General features: G+C 45.2%; 1 protein-coding gene across 1 annotated transcript; it reads right to left on the minus strand.

Moving 5' to 3' along the window:
• Positions 1-5,911: 5,911 nt before the first annotated feature.
• On the minus strand, positions 5,912-13,793 carry atp5meb (ATP synthase membrane subunit eb). Its single transcript, XM_052035966.1, has 4 exons — positions 13,651-13,793; positions 10,036-10,090; positions 9,205-9,303; positions 5,912-6,086 (listed from the first exon to the last, which is right to left on the minus strand). The coding sequence occupies exons 1-4, from the start codon at positions 13,684-13,686 to the stop codon at positions 6,061-6,063; spliced, it is 216 nt and encodes a 71-aa protein (XP_051891926.1). The 5' UTR covers positions 13,687-13,793; the 3' UTR covers positions 5,912-6,060.
• Between the last annotated feature and the right edge of the window lie 7,508 nt (positions 13,794-21,301).

Genomic DNA, 21,301 nt, shown 5'->3' on the forward strand with positions numbered 1-21,301 from the left:
TATAGCTTTGTTACTCCTTTCCACCTTTGGATATTGGATAAGCAGTTGCTAATCACTCTGGATACAACTTGCAATCTTTGACCTAACAGAAAATTTACAAGACATCTTTGAACTTTAGTCACTCTGGAATCAGATGTTGAGCTATTCTATCTTTTCATGTGCTTTTATTTTGTTTTTTTTTCCCCTTGTGATGAATTGCAAAAACATGTTACTTTTCCACACTGTTAAATTTAGATATTTTCTGAATTTATTAGTATGAAAAATTATGTTAATTTTAAACCAAAATTGATCTCTTTAAATCATGTGAAACGTTTGTTAAATTAAGTAAGTAATTAAAGGTTGTTTTAAATTCTTCAGAACAGTAAAGCAATGGATTAGGCAAAGGTATAGTTAAATGCATTAGGTAGAGACTTACTGTATGAGAATATGCATCAGGCAGGGCTTCCATACTGGTGTATTTGCTATATTTTCACATAACAATGCATTGTACAAATGTCCATATATTTTTAATGCAGAATACAAAATTCCTACATACAAGAGCTTCAGAGCTACAAAGTAAATACTGTGAATTTGTATTATGAAGTCACTCTTCAGAGCTGGTTAGAATGAGCTATTTCTCTCATACTAAAGTTTAACAGAAACTTTAAATTGTTGCTTAATTTGTGGGCAACCAGGTGTTGCAATATATATTGTTTTCACTTCAGCATACTCAGGATTCATCTCCCAAAAAAAATAAGGATCACCATTAAACCATAACAAAGCATGCGATTATCAGATCTCAAGCAATGATGTTGCATATAATAAAGACCATGAGCTAAATGCTCATCAAAGTGTAATTTGAAAGGAATGAACAAAATACTTGGTACTTCAACTTCCTAAGTACATCAATCAACTGTGTATTGAATACATTGTATATTTAACCATTTGTGATATATTCATTTTGTGTTGTACATCTGCAATGATATTTTCATTCATAAATGATACAAACTAGATTTCCAGTTAAGGTTATCTTAAGGAAGACTTTAAACATCTGACAATGTTACTACATGCTTCCACAAACTACAACTGGCTGTCAAATGCAGCCCCTGTTGTAACATTATACATAGCTGAGAATAAGCAAGAGTTTTGAAAGTGGACATGCCTTGAGAATCTACAGCAGAGCAGTAGTATGAAGACAAAAGCTTGACACATGTAGTGGAAGTGTTCATAAAATACATGTACAACCTAATACCATGTCTTCAAATTATGTCACCTAATGACAATATAAAGATGACAAAGATAAATAAAGAAAACTATTTTTCAGAGAATGGAGAATCTATGTTTATGGTACTCTGGCCAAGACTGTCTCAAATTCTATTGAAAGGAAGATAAGACATGGCAGGTGGTGGATTTCCCTAAATGGACCATAACATGTAAAACATTAAAACTGCAGTATTCAACAGCTATTTATATGGATGGTGCCGATCTGGTATTGGTACTATTTATACTCAGGCATTACCACATTTTGCTTTACAAAGATCAATAGCTGAACAAGCAGCCTATCTTTCATTTTACCAAGATTAGAAACAAACCTTATGAAAAACATTGGGTTATTGCATACAAAACCAAAATTCCAGTGATCAAAAGTTTGTTTCTTTTAGTAAAGAACAGGAAGCTGACTTGGTAACACAGCATTCTTGTTAGAACTTAGGCTGATGTGCTTAGGTTGGATAAGGCAGAGAATATGCGGAGAGCAAGGAATTGTGGTGTACGTTTTAAACATCATATTGTTATCATTCATCTTAGATTGTCATTATGAACATTGACAATACATAAATTGCATTAATTTTAAGTGCTTGTCCCTGCCACATTTTAAAAAAGGAAACCCTATTAACAATATTTAACAGCTGTCTGTGTTAGGTATTACAGCAGTTAATTCCACACTTACAAGGATTACTGACTCCATTGTATAATAATGCACACCAATGTGTGCAGATTAGTAATTCATTGGTTGATAAATCTTCTTATCCAGAAGAAACACTCAGCAGTTTCCTAAATCACCTGTCATTTCATTAATGCATTTCAAGGTCAATTTGGATTTCATTTTTATGTATTTAACTATTGAATATGATTTCTATTATGCATTCATACTTCTTATTCATTTACTGCATTATGGATGCAGGTTAGCTGTATATAAATAAAGTGCATGAATGGAAACTTTATATATAAAATAGTGAAAGTAGTTTGATCTGATTTCACTCATATTTCTTTACATCATTGGTTTCTTCTGGCCTCCAAATACTCTCAGATAAAATGTACGTTCTGCACATTAATCCTCATGGTCTGAATTTAAAATGTTACTTGGCAACTCTTGATTCATTAAGTAGTGTACTACAGGTATAGTACCAGGACCGTCTTCATCTTGTAAAATGCAGTGCGCTAAAATATTTTTTACATCTGCATGGTTAAATGCATCCAAATACAATTGCTCAGCAGTTTTAAGCACTGCTTGACCTAATTCTGGGGTTTATCTATGGATACATAAGATTACAGAACTTTCCTCTTATCTGTTTTGAGGGATAGCCTAATTAGTAACAAAGCAAAGGTTTGTCATTGCAGTTCACCCCCCTCTCCACTGCAAATAAATCTTAAATATAGGTAGTAATTCTGTTTCCCTACATCAGAAAATAATTACATTTCAAAAGGTGGTTCATTTACTGTGAACCAGTTTGGGACATCCGAGGTAATGAAGTTCTGTGTTAAGGAGATACTTCAAAGCCAGAAAATAAGTGGCCACCCTAAATTGAACATTGCTCTCGTCTTTAACAATATTTATGTTTTAAATGCACACTTATCACTGACCTACATTAGAAAAGTACAGCACGATACAGGCCCTTCGGCCCACAATGTTGTGCCGACCTTTAAACCTCGTCTAAGACTATCTAACCCCTTCCTCCCACATATCCCTCTATTTTAAATTCATCCATATGCTTATCTAGTAATCTCTTGAACTTGACCAACGTACATGCCTCCACCACCACCCCAGGCAGCGCATTCCATGCCCCAACCACTCTCTGGGTAAAAAACCTTCCTCTGATATCTCCCTTGAACTTCCCACCCATTACTTTAAAGCCATGCCCTCTTGTATTGAGCATTGGTGCCCTGGGAAAGAAGCACTGGCTGTCCACTCTATCTATTCCTCTTAATATTTTGTACACATCCTCTCATCCTCCTTCTCTCCAAAGAGTAAAGCCCTAGCTCCCTTAGTCTCCCCTCATAATGCATACTCTTTAAACCAGGCAGCATCCTGGTAATCTCCTCTGCACCCTTTCCAATGCTTCCACATCTTTCCTATAAAGAGGCGACCAGAACTGGACATAGTACTCTAGGTACTTTGTAGCAGGCAGATATCCTTCCTGTTAAGGCTCAGTTCAAATGAATGTCATTTGTTCAGTACAATTAACTCCCATTATTACAGATCTCTAATTTTGGGGGATAATGAACCCCACGGTTACAGGAATCACCAATGCCAAAATCTTAAGATCACGTGAAACTGTCTACCCCAGCTCAGTGCTTGCTTTTGAATAAGAAGGGTATCTGTTCCAATACTCCCTGTTGAGATGCAAGAGCTACTAAGGCAGTATTACATTATTGGAGGTTCCATTTTTCAGGGAAGTTAAACCAAGGCTATCTAACGGATATAAAAGATCTATCAAAGAAGAGTTAGGAGCTTACTCTGGTATCCTCGCTGGTATTTATTTCTCCATCAATACACCACCATCTGATCATCCATCTCAGTATCATTGAAGGGCCTATTGAAATTGCTCTTTTCTTATGCCACAGCAGTATGTAAAAAGTAAAACAAAATGAAAATTAAAATGCTACAGATGCTGGAAATCTAAAATAAGAATTAAAATGCTGGAAGAAAACTCAGGAGGTCAGGCAGCATTGTGGAAGGAGAGTTAATGTTTCAGAAACATTTAGTGTTACTTCTTACACAGATGGTGCCTGAACTGCTAAGTTTTTGCAGCATTTTCTGCATGTAAAACGTACATTACTGGCTGCAAACCACCTGTGCTATTCTGCTGTGAAAGGTGCTATCTAAATACAAGCTTTTTTTTTGCTTTCCTTTATGTGCTACATGTATTTTTTAAATTGTGCAGCAATTCCATGCTCTTGAAACAGGGCCACAGGATCACAAGAACAAGCTGACTGAGTCTTATTTTTGCACCACCTTCTTCATGTCAGCTGGATTAGACTTGTAGGCAGCATTTATGTGAGCTAACCAAATGATACTTTGCAGTTAGCTCATTCACAAAATTTGGAGCACTCTGCATGTGTCACTTACAGGTAGAACAGCTGCACCAGGATTAGAACATCAGGTAGCAGCAACAAATAAAGAGCTGCTAGCTCCCTCATGAGACAGGCAAGGAGAAAGATGCAATAAGCACAACAGACCCAATGAGGTACTAAGGGAGGGCTACACTATCATAATTGTCATATATTGGACAAAACTTTGAACCTCACTTAAGTGAAAGTAAAAGTTCTGCTGCTTTGTAAGAATGCAGTTAACCCTAACAGACAGGGCAATATTTATTCCTCAAAAGAATATTACAAAAACATGCCATGTCACCAGTTTTCAAATTTCCTATGGTAACTACACCTCTGAAGTATTTAATTGCATGATGTGCTTTGAGGTGAACTGGTTGCGTTTTATGTCTAGACAAAGATGTTTATTATAACTCACCTTAACACTCCTTCAGCATAAACAGGTATTTCCCAATATTACTTGCCATTTAATCAGGATTCACTTTAGGCATTATTGAAGTTGATATTCACACTACAATGACCTTTGCAAGGTGTTGTATAATGGACATCACACTCAAGTATCCTTGAAAACTTTGTGGCACATCCTGAACAAAATCCCTGGATAGATCTAGGCACCAGAGCTTTTGCTTCAGCATCCCAGATGTTTGATACACAACATCCCTGGTAGTTTGTGTCATGCATCCTTGTTTAAATATAGATATAGCCCTTAAATAAAACAATTGATAACCTTAAGTCATCTAGCTTCAGAATACAGATCATGCAGAAACTGAGTACAATGCATGACTCAAAGGATATTTGGACTGTTCCTAATGGTGGGGAGAGAATTAGCAAAGCCAAAGTCGTTCCAGAGGTTAATACTGACAGAAGGGTTGAAGAGCCAAACAATATTTGGGTTGTAAGACACAGAGGCTGAAGTGGGTTGGAACAAGGGCATCAATAGTTTTGTATTGAGGGAATAAAAGTGTAGGGAATGATGTGAGGAATGGACAGGGGACAGGCAGAGACAAACAATATTCCAGTAGTGGAAGTGGTCTTAATGATGGAGTTAACATTTCAATTCAACACTCAGATTGCACATCATCTCAAGCAACACCCCTAGCCAAAGCACACCTATCATTGGGGAAATAAAACAGCTTGAGGCTTCCCACTTATCAGATTGCAGAAACTGCCAGCTCACCAATTATGCAATGTGAAAGAGACAAGTAGAATTGAGGCTGGTAGGTTTTAATTGAGGAAGATATAGAATGGATGGCTTCCACAACCTCATCAATAGAAAAAAATTCCCCAAGAGTTGAAATGTCTCATTTTCCATGTACAGAAACAAGTAAAATTGAAGTAAATTACTTTATTTTTTTGCCCACAAGTTTGGCTTTGACAGTATATACTATTCAATATTCAAGTGTGCTTGGGTGCTCTAAACAACAAATTGTCACAAAAAAGTTAGACTTCTTACACAATTTACACAGACATGACAGATTATATGTGGTCTGTTAGCATGTTCTTGAAATTCAAAAGCATACACTGTTGGCAGATAAATATTAGCAATCTCTTCTAAATCAAATGCTCCACAATGAATTTGAAAAAAATAAACAAAAAGACTACATACTGTTCAAATAAAATTTATTCTCTCACTTTGAGATGGTGGAAAAATGCACCAGCAATTTGTCTTGAATAGATACTTTTGATTAGTCCATACTAGCAAAACAGAAGGGCTATTGACATATGCTTCATCCATTCTTTTAATATGTTCAATCATTTCAAAATAGTGTCTTCGTTTGCTGAAATGGGAAGTAAATTTACTGTTATATGCACAGACATTATCTACATTTCAATTTTGCATTAAACATTTGGGTTACATGTTATGCTCAAAGACATAGGGAAGAATGTTATTCTCAGCATCACAATCTCCCTGGACTGATGCAAGATAACAATCTTCAACTCTCCTCTCACGCCTGATCCTCTAACTTCAACTAATAACCTCAATCCGAGAATGATTCTTACTTTCCAATTTGTATTTAACTTAACCTCTACCTATGCTAACATTTTATTTGACCCACCCCATTTGGACCCTATTTTATGTAAAATCATTTTATATAACACCTTATCAAATGCCTTTTGTACAATCAGATTTAGGACGTCCATTGGTTTCCCCCATTAGTCACCAACTGTGCTGGTTAGCTCTTCAAATTTTATATTTATCAAAAAAAAACTCTTTCATAAAGCCATGTTAAGTTTAATTGTGTTCTTTTACCACTAATTTTAATAGATTCCATTGTTTTCCTGACAACTAACGTCATGCTAACAAGTCTGAAGCTCTATTTTCTTTGTTTTTTGAGCAGCAGTATTGCAGTTGCTACCTTCTAATCCACTGGGGCCATTCCAAATTAAGGAATTTTGGAAATCAGCAGTAATGAAACCACTATCTCACTGTTCAAGCATTTCAGAATTCAAAAATGTGGGCCACCTACTTTAGAGTATTTGATCCTAAATTTCTCCAGTACTTTCTATTTTATATCAATTACTTTAATATCACTGGATATATTTACTTTGACTTCTATTGTGGAGACAGACACAAAATATTTAATGACTCAATCATTTCCTTATTTTATAACTTTGTTCACCTCCAAAAAGCTGTTTTACAATATACATTTCTTGCTAGTTTACTCTCTACCCATCTTCTCTCTCAATCAAATTATGCTGCTCTTTTTTAGGCTCCCAAAAACACTCCCAACCCTCAGTGAAATACTATTCTGGACAACACAAGCCTCTTTCAATCTAATACAATCCTTAAACTATTTAGTTAGCCTTGAATAGATCACCTCATGCACATTCAATGACATTCAACAAATTTCTAATGCTCATTACCCATCTACTGGCAAACCTTTTGCTTTCCAAATATACCGTAGCCAACTTACTCCTCATACCTATGCAAATTTCCAAGTTATGTCATTCTTATAATCAATAAAAATTTATACTGTTGTGATCATTTTTCCTAAGAACCCCTTAAGATTACCACTTGACCCTCTCATTACATATGAGGAGATTTAAAATACCCTGTCCCCTAGATAGTTTCACGGCACTGCTCCTAGCATGAAGATCCTCTAAGCTGTTTTTGCCTACATGGATTTCCTAGCAAGAGCAGCTTCTCTTTGAATTTGATGGGTGGGAGGGTCAGTAGGACAGGGATGGTGTGTTGAAAGTTGTGAACCACTTCCAGTGTTTCTCCCTCATCCTCAGCCATAGAGATTTTACTTTCAATTCTTCCAAGCCAAGATTATTCCTCACTGTCCTTGTGTCATCCTTTATTATCAGACACCCATTCCCTTTCTAAATGTCAAGGTTGCTAACAATTTATGTATATTACATAAATGTCATTCTTTGGTGCTTCAGAGAACCAAAATCTGGCAAATAGAGCTGACGTTATTAGGAAACCAAACAGCTTGATCAAAGAAGTGAATTTTAAGAAAAGCCTTTAAAAACAAAAAGGGAGATAGAGATTTTCAAACTTTAGGGCCCAGATGTCAGAATTCACAAAATGAAGTGAATTTAGTGTTGGATTTATAAGTGGCCAAGGGAGGCCTGGAAAAAATGCAGCAATTTTGCTGTGTTACATTTTGGAAAGGATGATAACATGAAGAGCTTTGAACACAGATGAGAATGTTCAATTTCAAGTGCTGGAGAATTTAGAGTTGATGTAGTTCAGTCAATACATCAGTGATCAGTGGAATACAAACAGAAGGGTTTTGAATGAACTCAAGTTAATGGAAAACAGGAGGCTGTACAACAGAGGTTTGCAATAGATGTTTGAAGATGAAGGGTTCCAGCAGCAGAGATTGAGGCGGGGCAGAAGTGTGTGGTTCGAGACTGAAATAGGTAGTCTTTGTGACGGGGAGGAACAGTCAACTGAAGGTCCAACCAAACATCATAAACAAACTAAGACAGAGCTAAGAATTTATGGTGGGGGACCAATGAATACAATGTGATTCTCCAACTCCACATACCACTTGAGTTCAGCTTTGGGTATAATCTATGTTTCGGATTTTGGTAGGCTTACAGCAATGATTTGCTTGAATATAATGATTGATCTGAATATAGATTGTGTGTTGTGATTGAAATGTTATAAAATGAAAAGAAGTGTTGATAGGAAAGGTGGATGGAAGTGGTTTTGTATGGTAACTGAATCTAGAACAAAGAACATAAACTTAAAATTAGACTTGAAGTATTAGGACAAAGCAGGAAGCACTTTTTCCAGAGAGAATAATGGAAATACAAAAGTTGTGCACCTGTATAGCCTGTGAGCCAACTGAAGTGTTTAATACAGATTGATAGATTTTTGTTAGGCAAGGGCAATGAGATACATGGCTACTGCACAACTCGTGGACAGAATGGAGAACTGATGATATATTTGTGTTTCAACGTTCTTAGCATAAATAATACAAGCTCCTAGTCACATACAACTCTTCCTTTCATAACGACACAAGAAACTGGAGAATGAGTAGGGTATTTGGCCCTTTAAGCTTTCTTCACCATTCATCAAGATCATGGATGATCTTCTACCTCAATAATGTTTTCCTGCACTACATCCATATCGCCTGAATCCCTTAAATCCAGAAACCTACTGATCTCCATTGTGAATTATGTCATTGACCAAGTCTCCACAGCCCTCTGGAGTAGAGAACTCCAAAGATTCACCATCCCAGGTACTTACAATTTCTCATCTCAGCCTAAATGGCCTTCCCCTTATTCTGAGATTGTGACCCTTGTTTAGAGATTTCTCAACCAGATGAAACATTCTCCCTACAACTAGCCTGTAAAGCCCTGCAAGGATTTTACAAATTTCAATGAAACCTTAACTACTTAAATAGAATGGCAAGGAATTAGATGTTTTTCAAATACCTTCTGCCAGTTGCTTTGCAATGCGTTCAAGCTCCTCTCGCTTCTTTTTTTCTTCAGCCTCTATTCTTCTCTCCTCTTCTGCAATAGGCTTCAAATAATCTTCAACATAAAGTACATGGTAGCATAATTAAACCTTTTTTGTCCAACATCAGACATAATTTTATAAGAATCCTATTTTAATCTTTTGGTTCTTAAACAAAGAATTTCAGTTGCTTGCTATTGCTCCATCAAATACAGTTGTTATTGCCTTGGTTACACGGAGACTAATTCTTGGGCCATTGCTTCAGGAATGAATAAAAGTGCAGAGTAATCTGTTCCAAGCCAAGTACAATGGAACTCCAATAATCCGTTATTCAACAACTTGGCAATCCCAATGGTCCAGTATCTGGGTCACCAGGTAGTGTTTGCCACAGTACCTTCCCTCTCGCTGGGGATTCAGTTCCCACACTGCCTTCCCACTCACCAGGACAAGCAAGTGTAATTCCTTCCAAGGCAGATACAGTGAAACTCCCGTGACCTGCTATCCAATGATTTGGAAACCCCAATGGTTCAGCATTAGGTTATCAGGTAATGTTTGCTGTGCTTCCTTCCTACTCACCAGGGCCCCACTTCCCATGCTGCCTTTAAATTGACCTGGTTCACTGGAAGTTTTATTATAATACAGTTATATCTTGAAAAAAGTCAATTTCAAAGTGTGTTCAGGTATTAATAGAAATAGCATCCAATAGTTAGGAAAATCAACTAGTCTGGCACCAAGTCCTGAAGGTGCCATATTATCGCAGTTTTATAATATACTATGCATGCAAGATTAAAAAGGTCTCAGATCCTTACCATATCGCTTCTTGCCATAGATGATACCAACCAGCAATGCTGAGTACCTAGCCATCTGCAATAGAAAACCATACAAGCTAATAATACCACCATTCTATACAAGGACAGGCGGTCAGAAAGTGCAATGCCACCTCATGGCAAGTCTCATCAGTTAGACCTGTTTCTTCATAACACAGCTGACAGGATTTTGACTGCAAACTTTCTCAAGTAGAATTAGTTAAGAGTGAATGAAACCGAGATTCGAGGATTTGAATGAACAGGGCAAATTAATTGTGACCTGAACCAATGAGATTTAATGTTTGTAAAATAGCAGATAAAAGACACAGAAGAACCAAGAATCAAAGTGACTGAATTCAACATTAACTCAGTTTTGAAAAATTTCACTACCTCCCCTTTACAAACCCCTCCACTGTCCCCACTCCTTTCCACTGCCCCCCTCCACATCACCCCCACCCCCTTCCATTCTGCCCCCTCCACTCCACACCACACCCATCCACCCCACTCTTCCCCCCTCCTGTTATTTATCCCCACCACTCCACCCCTTTTCTCCCTTACCCCCACCTCCCCACCCTTTATCCCCCCTTCTCACCTCCAACCTTCTCTGCCCCCTTTCCTCCCCCCCACCCTCCCCTCTCCCCTCCACCCCCTCCCCTCTCCTCCACCTCACCCCCTCCCTGCCCTCTCCTCCCCTCTCCCCCTCCTCTCCCCACCCTCATTCTCTCCTCCCCTACCCTCCTCCTCCTCTCCCCCTCACCCTCTCCCCCACCCTCCTCTCTCCTCCCTCTCCCCCACCCTTCTCCCTCTCCCCCCACCCTTCTCCCTCTCCTCCTCCCTCTCCCCCCCCCCCTCCCCCTCCTCCCCTCTCCCCCCCTCCCTCCTCCCCCCCACCCCCTCCCCTCCCCCCCTCTCCCTCCCTCCTCCCCCCCACCCCCCCTCCCCTCCCTCCTCCCCCCCACCCCCCCTCCCCTCCCTCCTCCCCCCTCTCCCTCCCCCCCTCTCCCTCCCTCCTCCCCCCTCTCCCTCCCCCCCTCTCCCCCCCCCCTCCCCCTCTCCCTCCCCTCTCCCCCTCTCCCTCCCCCCTCCCCTCCCCCTCCCCCCCTCCCCCTCTCCTCTCCCCCTCTCCTCCCCCCTCCCCCTCCCCTCTCCTCCCCCCTCCCCCTCTCCCTCCCTCCTCCCCCTCTCCCTCCCTCCTCCCCTCTCCTCCCCCCTCCCCCCCTCTCCCCTCCCCCCTCCTCCCCCCCTCTCTCCCCTCCCCCCTCCTCCCCCCTCCTCCCCCCCTCTCCTCTCCCCCTCCTCCCCCCCTCTCCTCTCCCCCTCCTCCCCCCCTCTCCTCCTCTCCCCCTCTCCCCCTCCTCCCTCCCTCCTCCCCTCTCCCTTCTCCCCCTCCCCCCCCTCCCCTCCCTCCCCTCCCCCCCCTCCCCTCCCTCCCCCCCCTTCTCCCCCTCCCTCCCCTTCTCCCCCTCCCTCCCCTTCCCCCTCCCCCCCTTCTCCCCCTCCCCCCCTCCCCTCCCCCTTCTCCCCCTCCCCTCCCTCCCCCTTCTCCCCCTCCCCTCCCTCCCCCTTCTCCCCCTCCCTCCCTCCCCTCCCCCTTCTCCCCCTCCCCTCCCTCCCCTCCCCCTTCTCCCCCTCCCCTCCCTCCCCTCCCCCTTCTCCCCCTCCCCTCCCTCCCCCTTCTCCCCCTCCCCTCCCTCCCCCTTCTCCCCCTCCCCTCCCCCCCTTCTCCCCCTCCCCTCCCCCCCTTCTCCCCCTCCCCTCCCCCCCTTCTCCCCCTCCCCTCCCCCCCTTCTCCCCCTCCCCTCCCCCCCTTCTCCCCCTCTCCCCCTCCCCTCCTCCCCCTCCCCTCCTCCCCCTTCTCCCCCTCCCCTCCTCCCCCTTCCCCCCCTCCCCTCCCCCTTCTCCCCCTCCCCTCCCCCCCTCTCCCTCCCCTCCCCCCCTCTCCCCCTCTCCCTCCCCCCCTCGCCCCTTCCCCCCCTCGCCCATCCCTCCTCCCCCACCCCCCTCCTCCCCCCACCCCCCCTCCTCCCCCTCCCCTCCTCTCCCTCCCCTCCTCTCCCTCCACCCTCACCCCTCCCTGCCCTCTCCTCCCTCTCCCCCTCCTCTCCCCACCCTCATTCTCTCCTCCCCTACCCTCCTCCTCCTCTCCCCCTCACCCTCCTCCCCCACCCCCTCCCCCTCCTCCCTCCTCCTCCCCCCACCCCCCCTCCCTCCCTCCTCCCCCCCACCCCCCCTCCCCCCTCTCCCTCCCTCCCCCCCCCTCCCCTCTCCCTCCCTCCTCCCCCCCTCCCTCCTCCCCCCCTCTCCCTCCCTCCTCCCCCCCTCCCCTCTCCCTCCCCCCCCCTCCCTCTCCCTCCCCCCCCTCCCCTCTCCCTCCCCCCCTCCCCCTCTCCCTCCCCCCCCTCCCCTCTCCCTCCCCCCCCTCCCCTCTCCCTCCCCCCCCCTCCCCTCTCCCTCCCTCCTCCCCCCCTCCCCTCTCCCTCCCTACCTCCCCCCTCCCCCTCTCCCTCTCCCTCCTCCTCCCCCTCTCCCTCTCTCCTCCCCCCCTCTCCCCCTCTCCTCCCCCCTCCCCCTCTCCTCTCCCTCCCCCCTCCCCCCCCTCCCCTCTCCTCCCCCCCTCTCCTCCCCCCTCCTCCTCTCCCTCCCTCCTCCCCTCTCCTCCCCCCTCCCCCCTCTCCCTCCCCCTACCTCCTCCCCCTCTCCCTCCTCCCTCCCCCTCCCCCTCTCCCTCCTCCCTCCCCCCCTCCCCCTCCCTCCTCCCCTCTCCCCCTCCCTCCCCCCTCCCTCTCCCCCTCCCTCCCCCCTCCCCTCCCCTCTCCCCTCCTCCCCCCTCCCCTCCTCCCCCTCCCCCCCCTCCCCTTCCCCCTCCCCCCCCTCCCCCCCTCTCCCTCCCCCCTCCCCCTCCCCCCCCTCCCCCCCTCCCCCTCCCCCCCTCTCCCTCCCCCCCTCTCCCTCTCCCCCTCTCCCTCCCCCCCTCCCCCCCTCTCCCCCCCCCCCTCTCCCTCCCCCCCCTCTCCCCCTCTCCCTCCCCCCCCTCTCCCCCTCTCCCTCCCCCCCTCTCCCCCTCTCCCTCCCCCCCTCCCCCCCCTCGCCCCTTCCCCCCCTCTCCCCTCGCCCCTTCCCCCCTCTCCCCCTCCCCTCCCCTCCCACCACCCCCCCTCCCCTCCCCTCCCACCACCACCCCCACCTCCCCTCCCACCACCACCCCCCCTCCCCTCCCCTCCCACCACCACCCCCCTCCCCTCCCCTCCCACCACCACCCCCCCTCCCACCACCACCACCCCCCACCTCCCCTCCCACCACCACCCCCACCTCCCCTCCCCTCCCACCACCACCACCACCACCCCCACCTCCCCTCCCACCACCCCCACCCCCACCTCCACCCCCCCCCTCCCACCACCCCCACCCCCCCCCTCCCACCACCCCACCTTTCACCCCCCCCTCCCACCACCACCCCCACCCCCACCCCAGTATCTCCATGCCCCGGTCCCAAGGTCCAGGTTTGACCTTAGCTCAGGCTCCACTAGGCCCGGGCTGCAGGCAGAGGCGATGCAACAACTCCCTGAGCCCAAGCGGCGGGCTGAGACGTATGCATCAGGAAGCCCTCGTCCCGCCGCCTACCTTGATCAAGGGCGACACCTGCACCGGGGGAACCATGACGGCCGCCAGCAACCGAGGTCAACGTCCGCCGATGGAGAGGTGGGGGGAGGGGAAACGGCCGCGCACCTCACGTCATCACGTTCCGGGGAACGGAGCTCCGAAGACCTTACGTCATCGCGTCCATGCTTCCAGCCCGGTTTGGCGACGTCCTGCGTCATCACGTTGACAAAGGGTGAGAAGGACTTGTATCCAAAGTTACATCTCGGGCAAAGTTTCATCAGAAGTTTGTATTGGTATTGGTATTGGTTTATTATTGTCACTTGTACCGAGGTACGCTGAAAAACTTGTCTTACATATCAATAGTACAGGTCAATTCATTACACAGTGCAGTTACATTGAGTTAGTGCAGAGTGTACAGATGTAGTACAGGTAAAAACAGTAACCGTACAGAGTAAAGTGTCACAGCTACAGAGAAAGTGCAGTGCAATAAGGTGCAAGGTCACAACAAGGTAGATCGTGGGGTCAGAGTCCATCTCATTCTATAAGGGAACAGTTCAATAGTTTTATCACAGTGGGGTAGAAGCTGTCCTTAAGTCTGGTGGTACGTGCCCTCAGGCTCCTGTATCTTCTACCCGACAGAAGAGGAGAGAAGAGAGAATGTCCCGGGTGGGTGGGGTCTTTGATTATGCTGGCTGCTTCGCCAAGACAACGAGGGGTAAAGACAGAGTCCAAGGAGGGGAGACTGGTGTCCGTGATGAGCAGGGCTGTGTCCACAACTCTCTGCAGCTTCTTGCGGTCCTGGGCAGAGCAGTTGCCGTACCAAGCAGTGATGCATCCAGATAGAATGCTTTCTGTGGTGCATCGATAAAAGTTGGTGAGAGTCAAAGGGGACAAACCAAATTTCTTTAGCCTCCTGAGGCGAACAGGATGTGAAGGGGAAAGTGGAATGAAAACAGGAATGGTAGAGCAGGTGGGACAAACACCTGTGAAGAGTGAGACTGAGTTAACATGAGGAGGAGGCCATGCGGCCCATCGAGCCCCTTCCACCATTTGTTAAGATCATGGATGATCAACCACCGCCCCATTCTCCATCAATGTCCCCATATCTCTCGGTCTCTTTAATATCCAAAGATCTGTGGAATCCATAGACCTTCATTTAGAATGAACACAATGACTGAGCTGCCACAGTCGCCCTGGGTAGAGACACAAAGGTTCACCATTGTGAGTGAAGAAATTGCTCCTTCTTTCAGCCCCAAGTGGCCTACTCCTTATTCTGAGATTCCAACCACTAACTCGAGACTCCTCGGCCAGGAGAAACAGCCTCTCTTTGTTAGTAGCTGTGAGAATCTCATATATTTCAATGAAAGCACTTAAAGGTCCCTAGACTTTCCTCATATGGCAAACCTGTCCCTGGAAACGATCTGGTGAACCTTTGTTGCATGATGTATATTTTTTCAGGTAAAGAGACCAGAATTGTACACAAACTCCAAGTGCACCAAGTTATCTTTACTCTTGCACTGAAATTTACTTCTAGTGAAGGCCAAAATACCATTTGCTTTCCAAATTCCTTATTACGCAAACATATGAGGGTTCAGTAACTTGTGTACAAGGTCATCCAGAATCCTTTGAACACCAAGATTTCCCAATCTCTCACCATTTTTCAACATTATTTCCACCTGCCAGGTTTTTGCGCACTTGCTTAGCGTATCTATATCTCCTTGATGCCTCTGCATTATCCACCAGCTGTTTGGGAATATATATAATGTTAATGCCAATTTCAAATGGTACTAAAAGGAAGATGTACCATTTTATGTTCATTGGTGCTAGAATTGTGAGAAAGATCTCCAAAACAGGAAACTTTCTGAGATATTTTATCACGACTTCTCCAACCCTCCAGTGATGTTTAATCCAGAAATTATTGAGAACTTCACTTGAAAATGGTCCTGGACCACTCCATCTTTTCGGGAATCACTAGAAGTAAAGAAAGGTTGGTAATGGGCCTCTCGTAGTCTGGATGAGTAATGCGAGGAATTAAGGATAGGTAGTGCAGCAGCTGATGCGGCAAGAGGAAGGACAGGAGGGCAAGCTAATAATTCCAATGTTGAAAGAGAAATGTAACTTCCCTATCCAACAAACAGAAGTCTCTGCAGTGATGACCAGTCATACGTAGTCTGTAGAGTATGTACATTATGTTTCTTCACCAGGACAAAGTTGCAGAAGGGAAGCAACAGCTAAAATCACCACTCCCATAGGATGGAACCAACCAGTACTGTTGTTGGCCACTGTGAATGGTCAGATGAACTGTATGGAATCAACCTTTTCCCATCTATTAGATTTAAATTTTCAGAATATAGAATAGGGCTGCATTGGTGAAGAAGGTGCATGGAATGGGCTGCCGGAAACGGTGGTGGAGGCTGATACGATAGGGTCTTTCAAGAGACTGTTAGATTGGTACATGGAGCTGAGTAAAATAGAGGGCTATGGGTAAGCCTAGTAATTTCTAGGGTAGGGACATGTTCGGCACAGCTTTGTGGGCTGAAGGGCCTGAATTGTGCTGTAATTGTTCTGTGCCCTATGTTCTAAGTCACAGATCCACTGAAGGTTTCCAGCATTCTTTGTTTTAGACTTTCATAATAATTGTTGTTCTGATATTTTTTTCTCTTTTGCTCTCCCGTGATCCAATTACATTTTAAAAATGTTCATCTTTGCATTCAGTGTAGAAATTGGTCGTAACATCCATCTGTTAAAGTCGGTCCCTCTGTTATGAGGGTTTCCATCAACAGTAACAGGAGTGGTTTTTCCCCTCATCGAATAAAGAAATAATTCATTTCACTCTGAACCAAACAGCAATAAGTAGCACACAAAATGGGAAGATATGTGCTGCTGATGATCCTGTTGAAGTTCACCTAATAAACCAAAAAAAGATGATGAATTGTTGCTATAAATTGCAGGTTCAGCTCTCTCTTGTACATAGTGAATAATACAAAGCGTGAACAAAATATGAGGCAAAAATGGTACTAAAGGGGGATAATTTTGGGAATTCTATACTTTGCAGTGCTGTGAATGCCGAGTTCTTGAGTTTAATCTCAGAGCAAAATCTCTGGACACGAAGTGTCCCAGGAAGGAAGAGGTGCTGTATTTCAAGTACACTTTTGCAAGAAAGAATAGAAAAGCAGGACATAATTTACATGAAGAGAAATTGTAGAATGCTGATATACAGAGAGATCTGGGTGTTTCTGTACATGAAACACACAGGGCCATGTGGTTTACTCTTGATTCTCAGATTCTTACATTCCTATTTGGCCAGTGCATGGCCCCTAATAGAATCTTCTTTACAATCTATCCTCAGAACATTTGATGCCCCTGTTCCCTGCCACTTTTGTGTACAAAACAACCGCTAGAATTGCCACCATATTTCCTTTTATTCATAGCAGCTGCTTTCTCATTGCCACCAAAAGTAATTTCTTTTGGGTCAGAGGAGGAATCAATGGCTACAGGCACATTGGATTACTCTTCCAGCATGGACCGGACACATACTAACAGGAAAAGGGGATTTGATGGATAGAGCTACAGAGGGAGACTTACATATGACTTATTGCATAGAAATGTTCAGTCCAACCAGAACTTGATCCCAAGTTGAATTTGCAATCCAAATACTTCTCTATTACAAAGTCTGCCTGCTTCCACCTCTAAATTTAGCCAGCTCATTCTCAACCACAGCTGATCTTCAACTGAAATTCAATCTGTATTATTGTTATCCTCAGTCTTGTCCATTCCAGTGCTCTTGTGGCGAGTCCATCAGCGACCACCTTTTGTAAACATCAATTCTCAAGACTGCTGCCCATGTACAATGCCACACCAAGTCCTGGCCACCCTTTAATTTTACCTTGGACAACTGCCACCTGGACCCCAGCCAGCTCCAATTTAAAATCATCATTGGCATATTTCAGTGGCATTAAGAACATAAGAAATAGGAGCAGTAGTAGGCCATCTGGCCCGTCGAGCCTGCTCTGCCATTCAATATGATCATAGCTGATCTGGCCGTGGACTCAGATCCACCTACCTGCCTTTTCCCCATAACCCTTAATTCCCCTACCATGCAAAAATCTATCTAAGTGTGTCTTAAGTATATTTAATGAGGTAGCCTCTGCTGCTTCCCTGGGCAGAGAATTCCACAGATTCACTACTCTCTGGGAAAAGCAGTTTCTCCTCATCTCTGTCCTAAATCTACCCCCCGAATCTTGAGGCTATGTCCCCTAGTTCTAGCCTCATCTACCAGTGGAAACAACCTTCCTGCCTCTATCTTATCTCTCCCTTTCATCATTTTATATATTTCTATAAGATCCCCTCTCATTCTTCTGAATTCCAGCGAGTATAGGCCCAGGCAACTCAATCTCTCCTCATAGGCTAACCCCCTCATCTCTGGAATCAACCTGGTGAACCTCCTCTGCACCACCCCCAAAGCCTGAGCCAAAGCGGCATTATAGATTTTCTCCCCATTCACCCTTCTTCAGGTTAACTATTCCCCTGAACTTTGCTCCTCTGACTCTGATTGTGTAAATCCCCCCTGTTTGATCTAATGTTCAAATAGATGATCAAATGCTCAGGCAAATCAGGACCACATAGAACATAGAACATTACAGCACAGTATAGGCCCTTCAGCCCACAATGTTGTGCCGACATTTTCTCCTGCTCTAAGATCTAACCCTTCCCTCCCACATAGTCCCCCATTTCTCTATCATTCATGTGTCTATCTAAGAATCTCTAAGAGACTACAGTTAAGAATTGTTTGCCCAGGCCTGTTAAACACTGCAACTCACTTTGTCTTTTAAGGCCCAACTGTATGGACCAGACATACAAATACTGTGAGAAAGGCTGCAAGTGCCTCACATCCTGATTCTCCAAATTTTGCCATCTGCAAGGCACAAGTTAGTTCTCTAATGGAATTGTCTCCACTTGCCCAGATGAGTCCTGTTCCAACATCTCTCAAGGATCTCAGCTTGATGCAGACAAAGGTAGCTTAATCAGCATCCATCCATAATCCTAAACGTTTACTCCCTCCACCACCTGAGCACTGCGGCTGCAGTGTGTGGCATCTACAACATGACTCCAATGATGAGGCCTTCTGCTCTCTGGTTGTGAAATGTCCTTCTTCTTGAAAGGTGGCTTCCCCTCTGCAATAGTGGATGGAGCTCTCAAGAGCATTTCCTCTATTTCCTGCACACCTGCTCTCACCCTCTCTCCCCTGGCATAGAACAAGGTCAGAGTTCCCCTTGTACTCACCTTCCACCCCACCGGTCTTGCATTCAATGTATTGTTCTTTGCGATTTCTGCCAGCTCCCAACATGATCCAGCAGCAGTCACATCTTCGCCCCTCTTCCCCTCTCTGCATTTCACAGGGACTACTCATTTTGTGACTCCCTGGTCCACACTTCTGTCCTCACCCACTGCTCCCCATGCTAGCGGAAGAGAAGCAACACCTGTCAATTCACCCTTTCCCTTCCCACTATCCAGGGATGCAAACAATCATTCCAGGTGAAGATTCATGGCCCTTCTCCCAATCTGGTGCACTGCATTCAGTGTTAACAGTGTGGCCTCCTACATTGTTATAATGAGGGCCAACAAAAGCTCAAGGAACAACCTTATTTATGTGTGGGCATATTGCAGCCTGCAGGACTCAACACTGAATTCTCCAACTTCAGATTACTTGAGTTTCCTTTCTGTTTGTATTGGGACTGGCCATCTGTGCAACATGTTACACAGACAAAGGGGCTTCACTGTCAATTAAATAGCTACATCCTTTCACCCTATTACACTCATTCCCTTTGTTCCACCCATTGCCAAGAATGATCCTGGGAATGAAAGCCTTAACACATGAGGAGTGTTTGATGTCTCTGGGCCTTACTTGATGGAGTTCCGAAAGATGAGGGGGGATCTCATTGAAACCTACCAGATACTGAAAGGCTTGGATAGAGCGGATGTGGAGAGGATGTTTCCATTAGTAGGAGACTAGGATCCAAGGGCACAGCCTCAGAATAAAGGGACGTCCCTTTAAAACTGAGAGGAGGAGGAATTTCTTCAGCCACAGGGTGGCCAATCTGTGGAATTTGTTGCCACAGAGGGTGGTGGAGGCCAATCCGTTGGGTGTATTTAAGGCAGAGATTGATAAGCTCTTGATTGGTTAGGAAGTTAAGGGTTATGGGGAAAAGGCAGGAGAATGGGGTTGAAAAGAAAATCAGCCATGATTGAATGGCAGAGCAGACTCGATTGGCCAAATGGCCTAATTCTGCTCCTATATCTTGTGGTTTTGCTCTCCCCCACCTTCTCTGTTATTTAGACTAACTTGCTTTCTCTCTTCTCAGTGCTGGTGAAGAATCTTTGACCTGAAACATTAACTGGTTTCTCTTTCCACAGACGCTGCTTGACTGGCTGAGTTCTTCCAGTTTCTCTTTTTGCTGCAGTTACATGAAGTGCCTATTCTGACAGCCCTTCCTAAGTGTCAGTGGGTGGCAGGAGAATTGCTCAATTGGTTTATCATTGCCACATGTACCAAGGTACAGTGAAAAACTTTGTTTTGCATGCCATCCATACAGATCATTTCATCGCATTGGTATATCAAGGTAGTACAAGGGAAAAGCAATAATAGAATGCAGTATAAAGTGTTACAGTTACAAAGTTAGTGCAGTGCAGGCAGACAATAAGGTGCAAGGTCATAACGAGGTAGATTGTGAGATCAAGAGTCCATCTTATCGTACAAGGGGACCATTCAAGTTTTATAACAGCGGGATAGAAGCTGTCCTTGAGCCTGGTGGTACGTGCTTTCAGGCTTTTGTACCTTCTGCCCGATGGGAGGGGGGAGAGGAGAGAATGTCTGGGGTGGGTGGGGTCTTTGATTATGTTGACTGCTTTACCAAGGCAGCGAGAAGTGTAGACCATGGAGGGGAAGCTGGTTTTCATCATGTGCTGAGCTGTGTCCACAACTCTCTGCAGTTTCTTGTGATCTCGGGCAGTGCAGTTGCCATACCAAGCCGTGATGCACCCACTGACACTAAGGAGTACTTTACAGTAGCCAGTAGCCAATTAACCTATCAGCATGGCTTTGGGATGTGAGAGGAAACTGGAGGGAAACCCATGTGGTCACAGGGAGAATGTGCAAACTCCACTGCAACAGCAGTAAAGATCAGGACTGCTGGAGTCGTTAGGCAGCGGTACCACTTGCCACACTACCGTGCCATTTCTTCGTCATTGCTGGGGCTAAATTTTGGAACTCTCGACCCAATAGTGCTACAGGAGTAGCGTCACCAGAAAGACTGCAGCAGATCAAGGTGGTGGTGATCCACCATCTTTCCAAGAGAAATTAGTACACCATGAATGCTGGACTTCCCAGCAATGTTTGGATTCCAAAAAATTAATTTAAAAAAAGCATTCAATAACCCTGCCTATGTCTCCTTTGGCTCAGTAACCACTTATTTCTGATTGTTCAAAATTGGGAAGTTTTCTTATTATATGTAAGATATTTCACATAAATATAAATCGCTGTTGTTGAGGAAGTACACCTCATTTACTTAATCTTAGGCATTAATAACCATTATGCAATGTAGATAATTCTATAAACTAGGCTGAATAATAACTGTTAATGCTTTGCTGAAATTGTTGGCATAAAGCACATAAT

This window comes from Pristis pectinata, chromosome 2 (genome assembly GCF_009764475.1).
Source record: "Pristis pectinata isolate sPriPec2 chromosome 2, sPriPec2.1.pri, whole genome shotgun sequence".
Lineage (NCBI taxonomy): Eukaryota > Metazoa > Chordata > Chondrichthyes > Rhinopristiformes > Pristidae > Pristis > Pristis pectinata.

Excerpts from the sequence above, each read along its gene's own strand:
- atp5meb (XM_052035966.1), bottom strand. The coding sequence starts at position 13,686 with ATGGTTCCCCCGGTGCAGGTGTCGCCCTTGATCAAG. Across the intron at positions 10,091-13,650 it reads AGGTGTCGCCCTTGATCAAG|ATGGCTAGGTACTCAGCATT; the intron begins GTAGGCGGCGGG and ends TTTCTATTGCAG. Across the intron at positions 6,087-9,204 it reads TGCAAAGCAACTGGCAGAAG|CAAACGAAGACACTATTTTG; the intron begins GTATTTGAAAAA and ends TTCCCATTTCAG.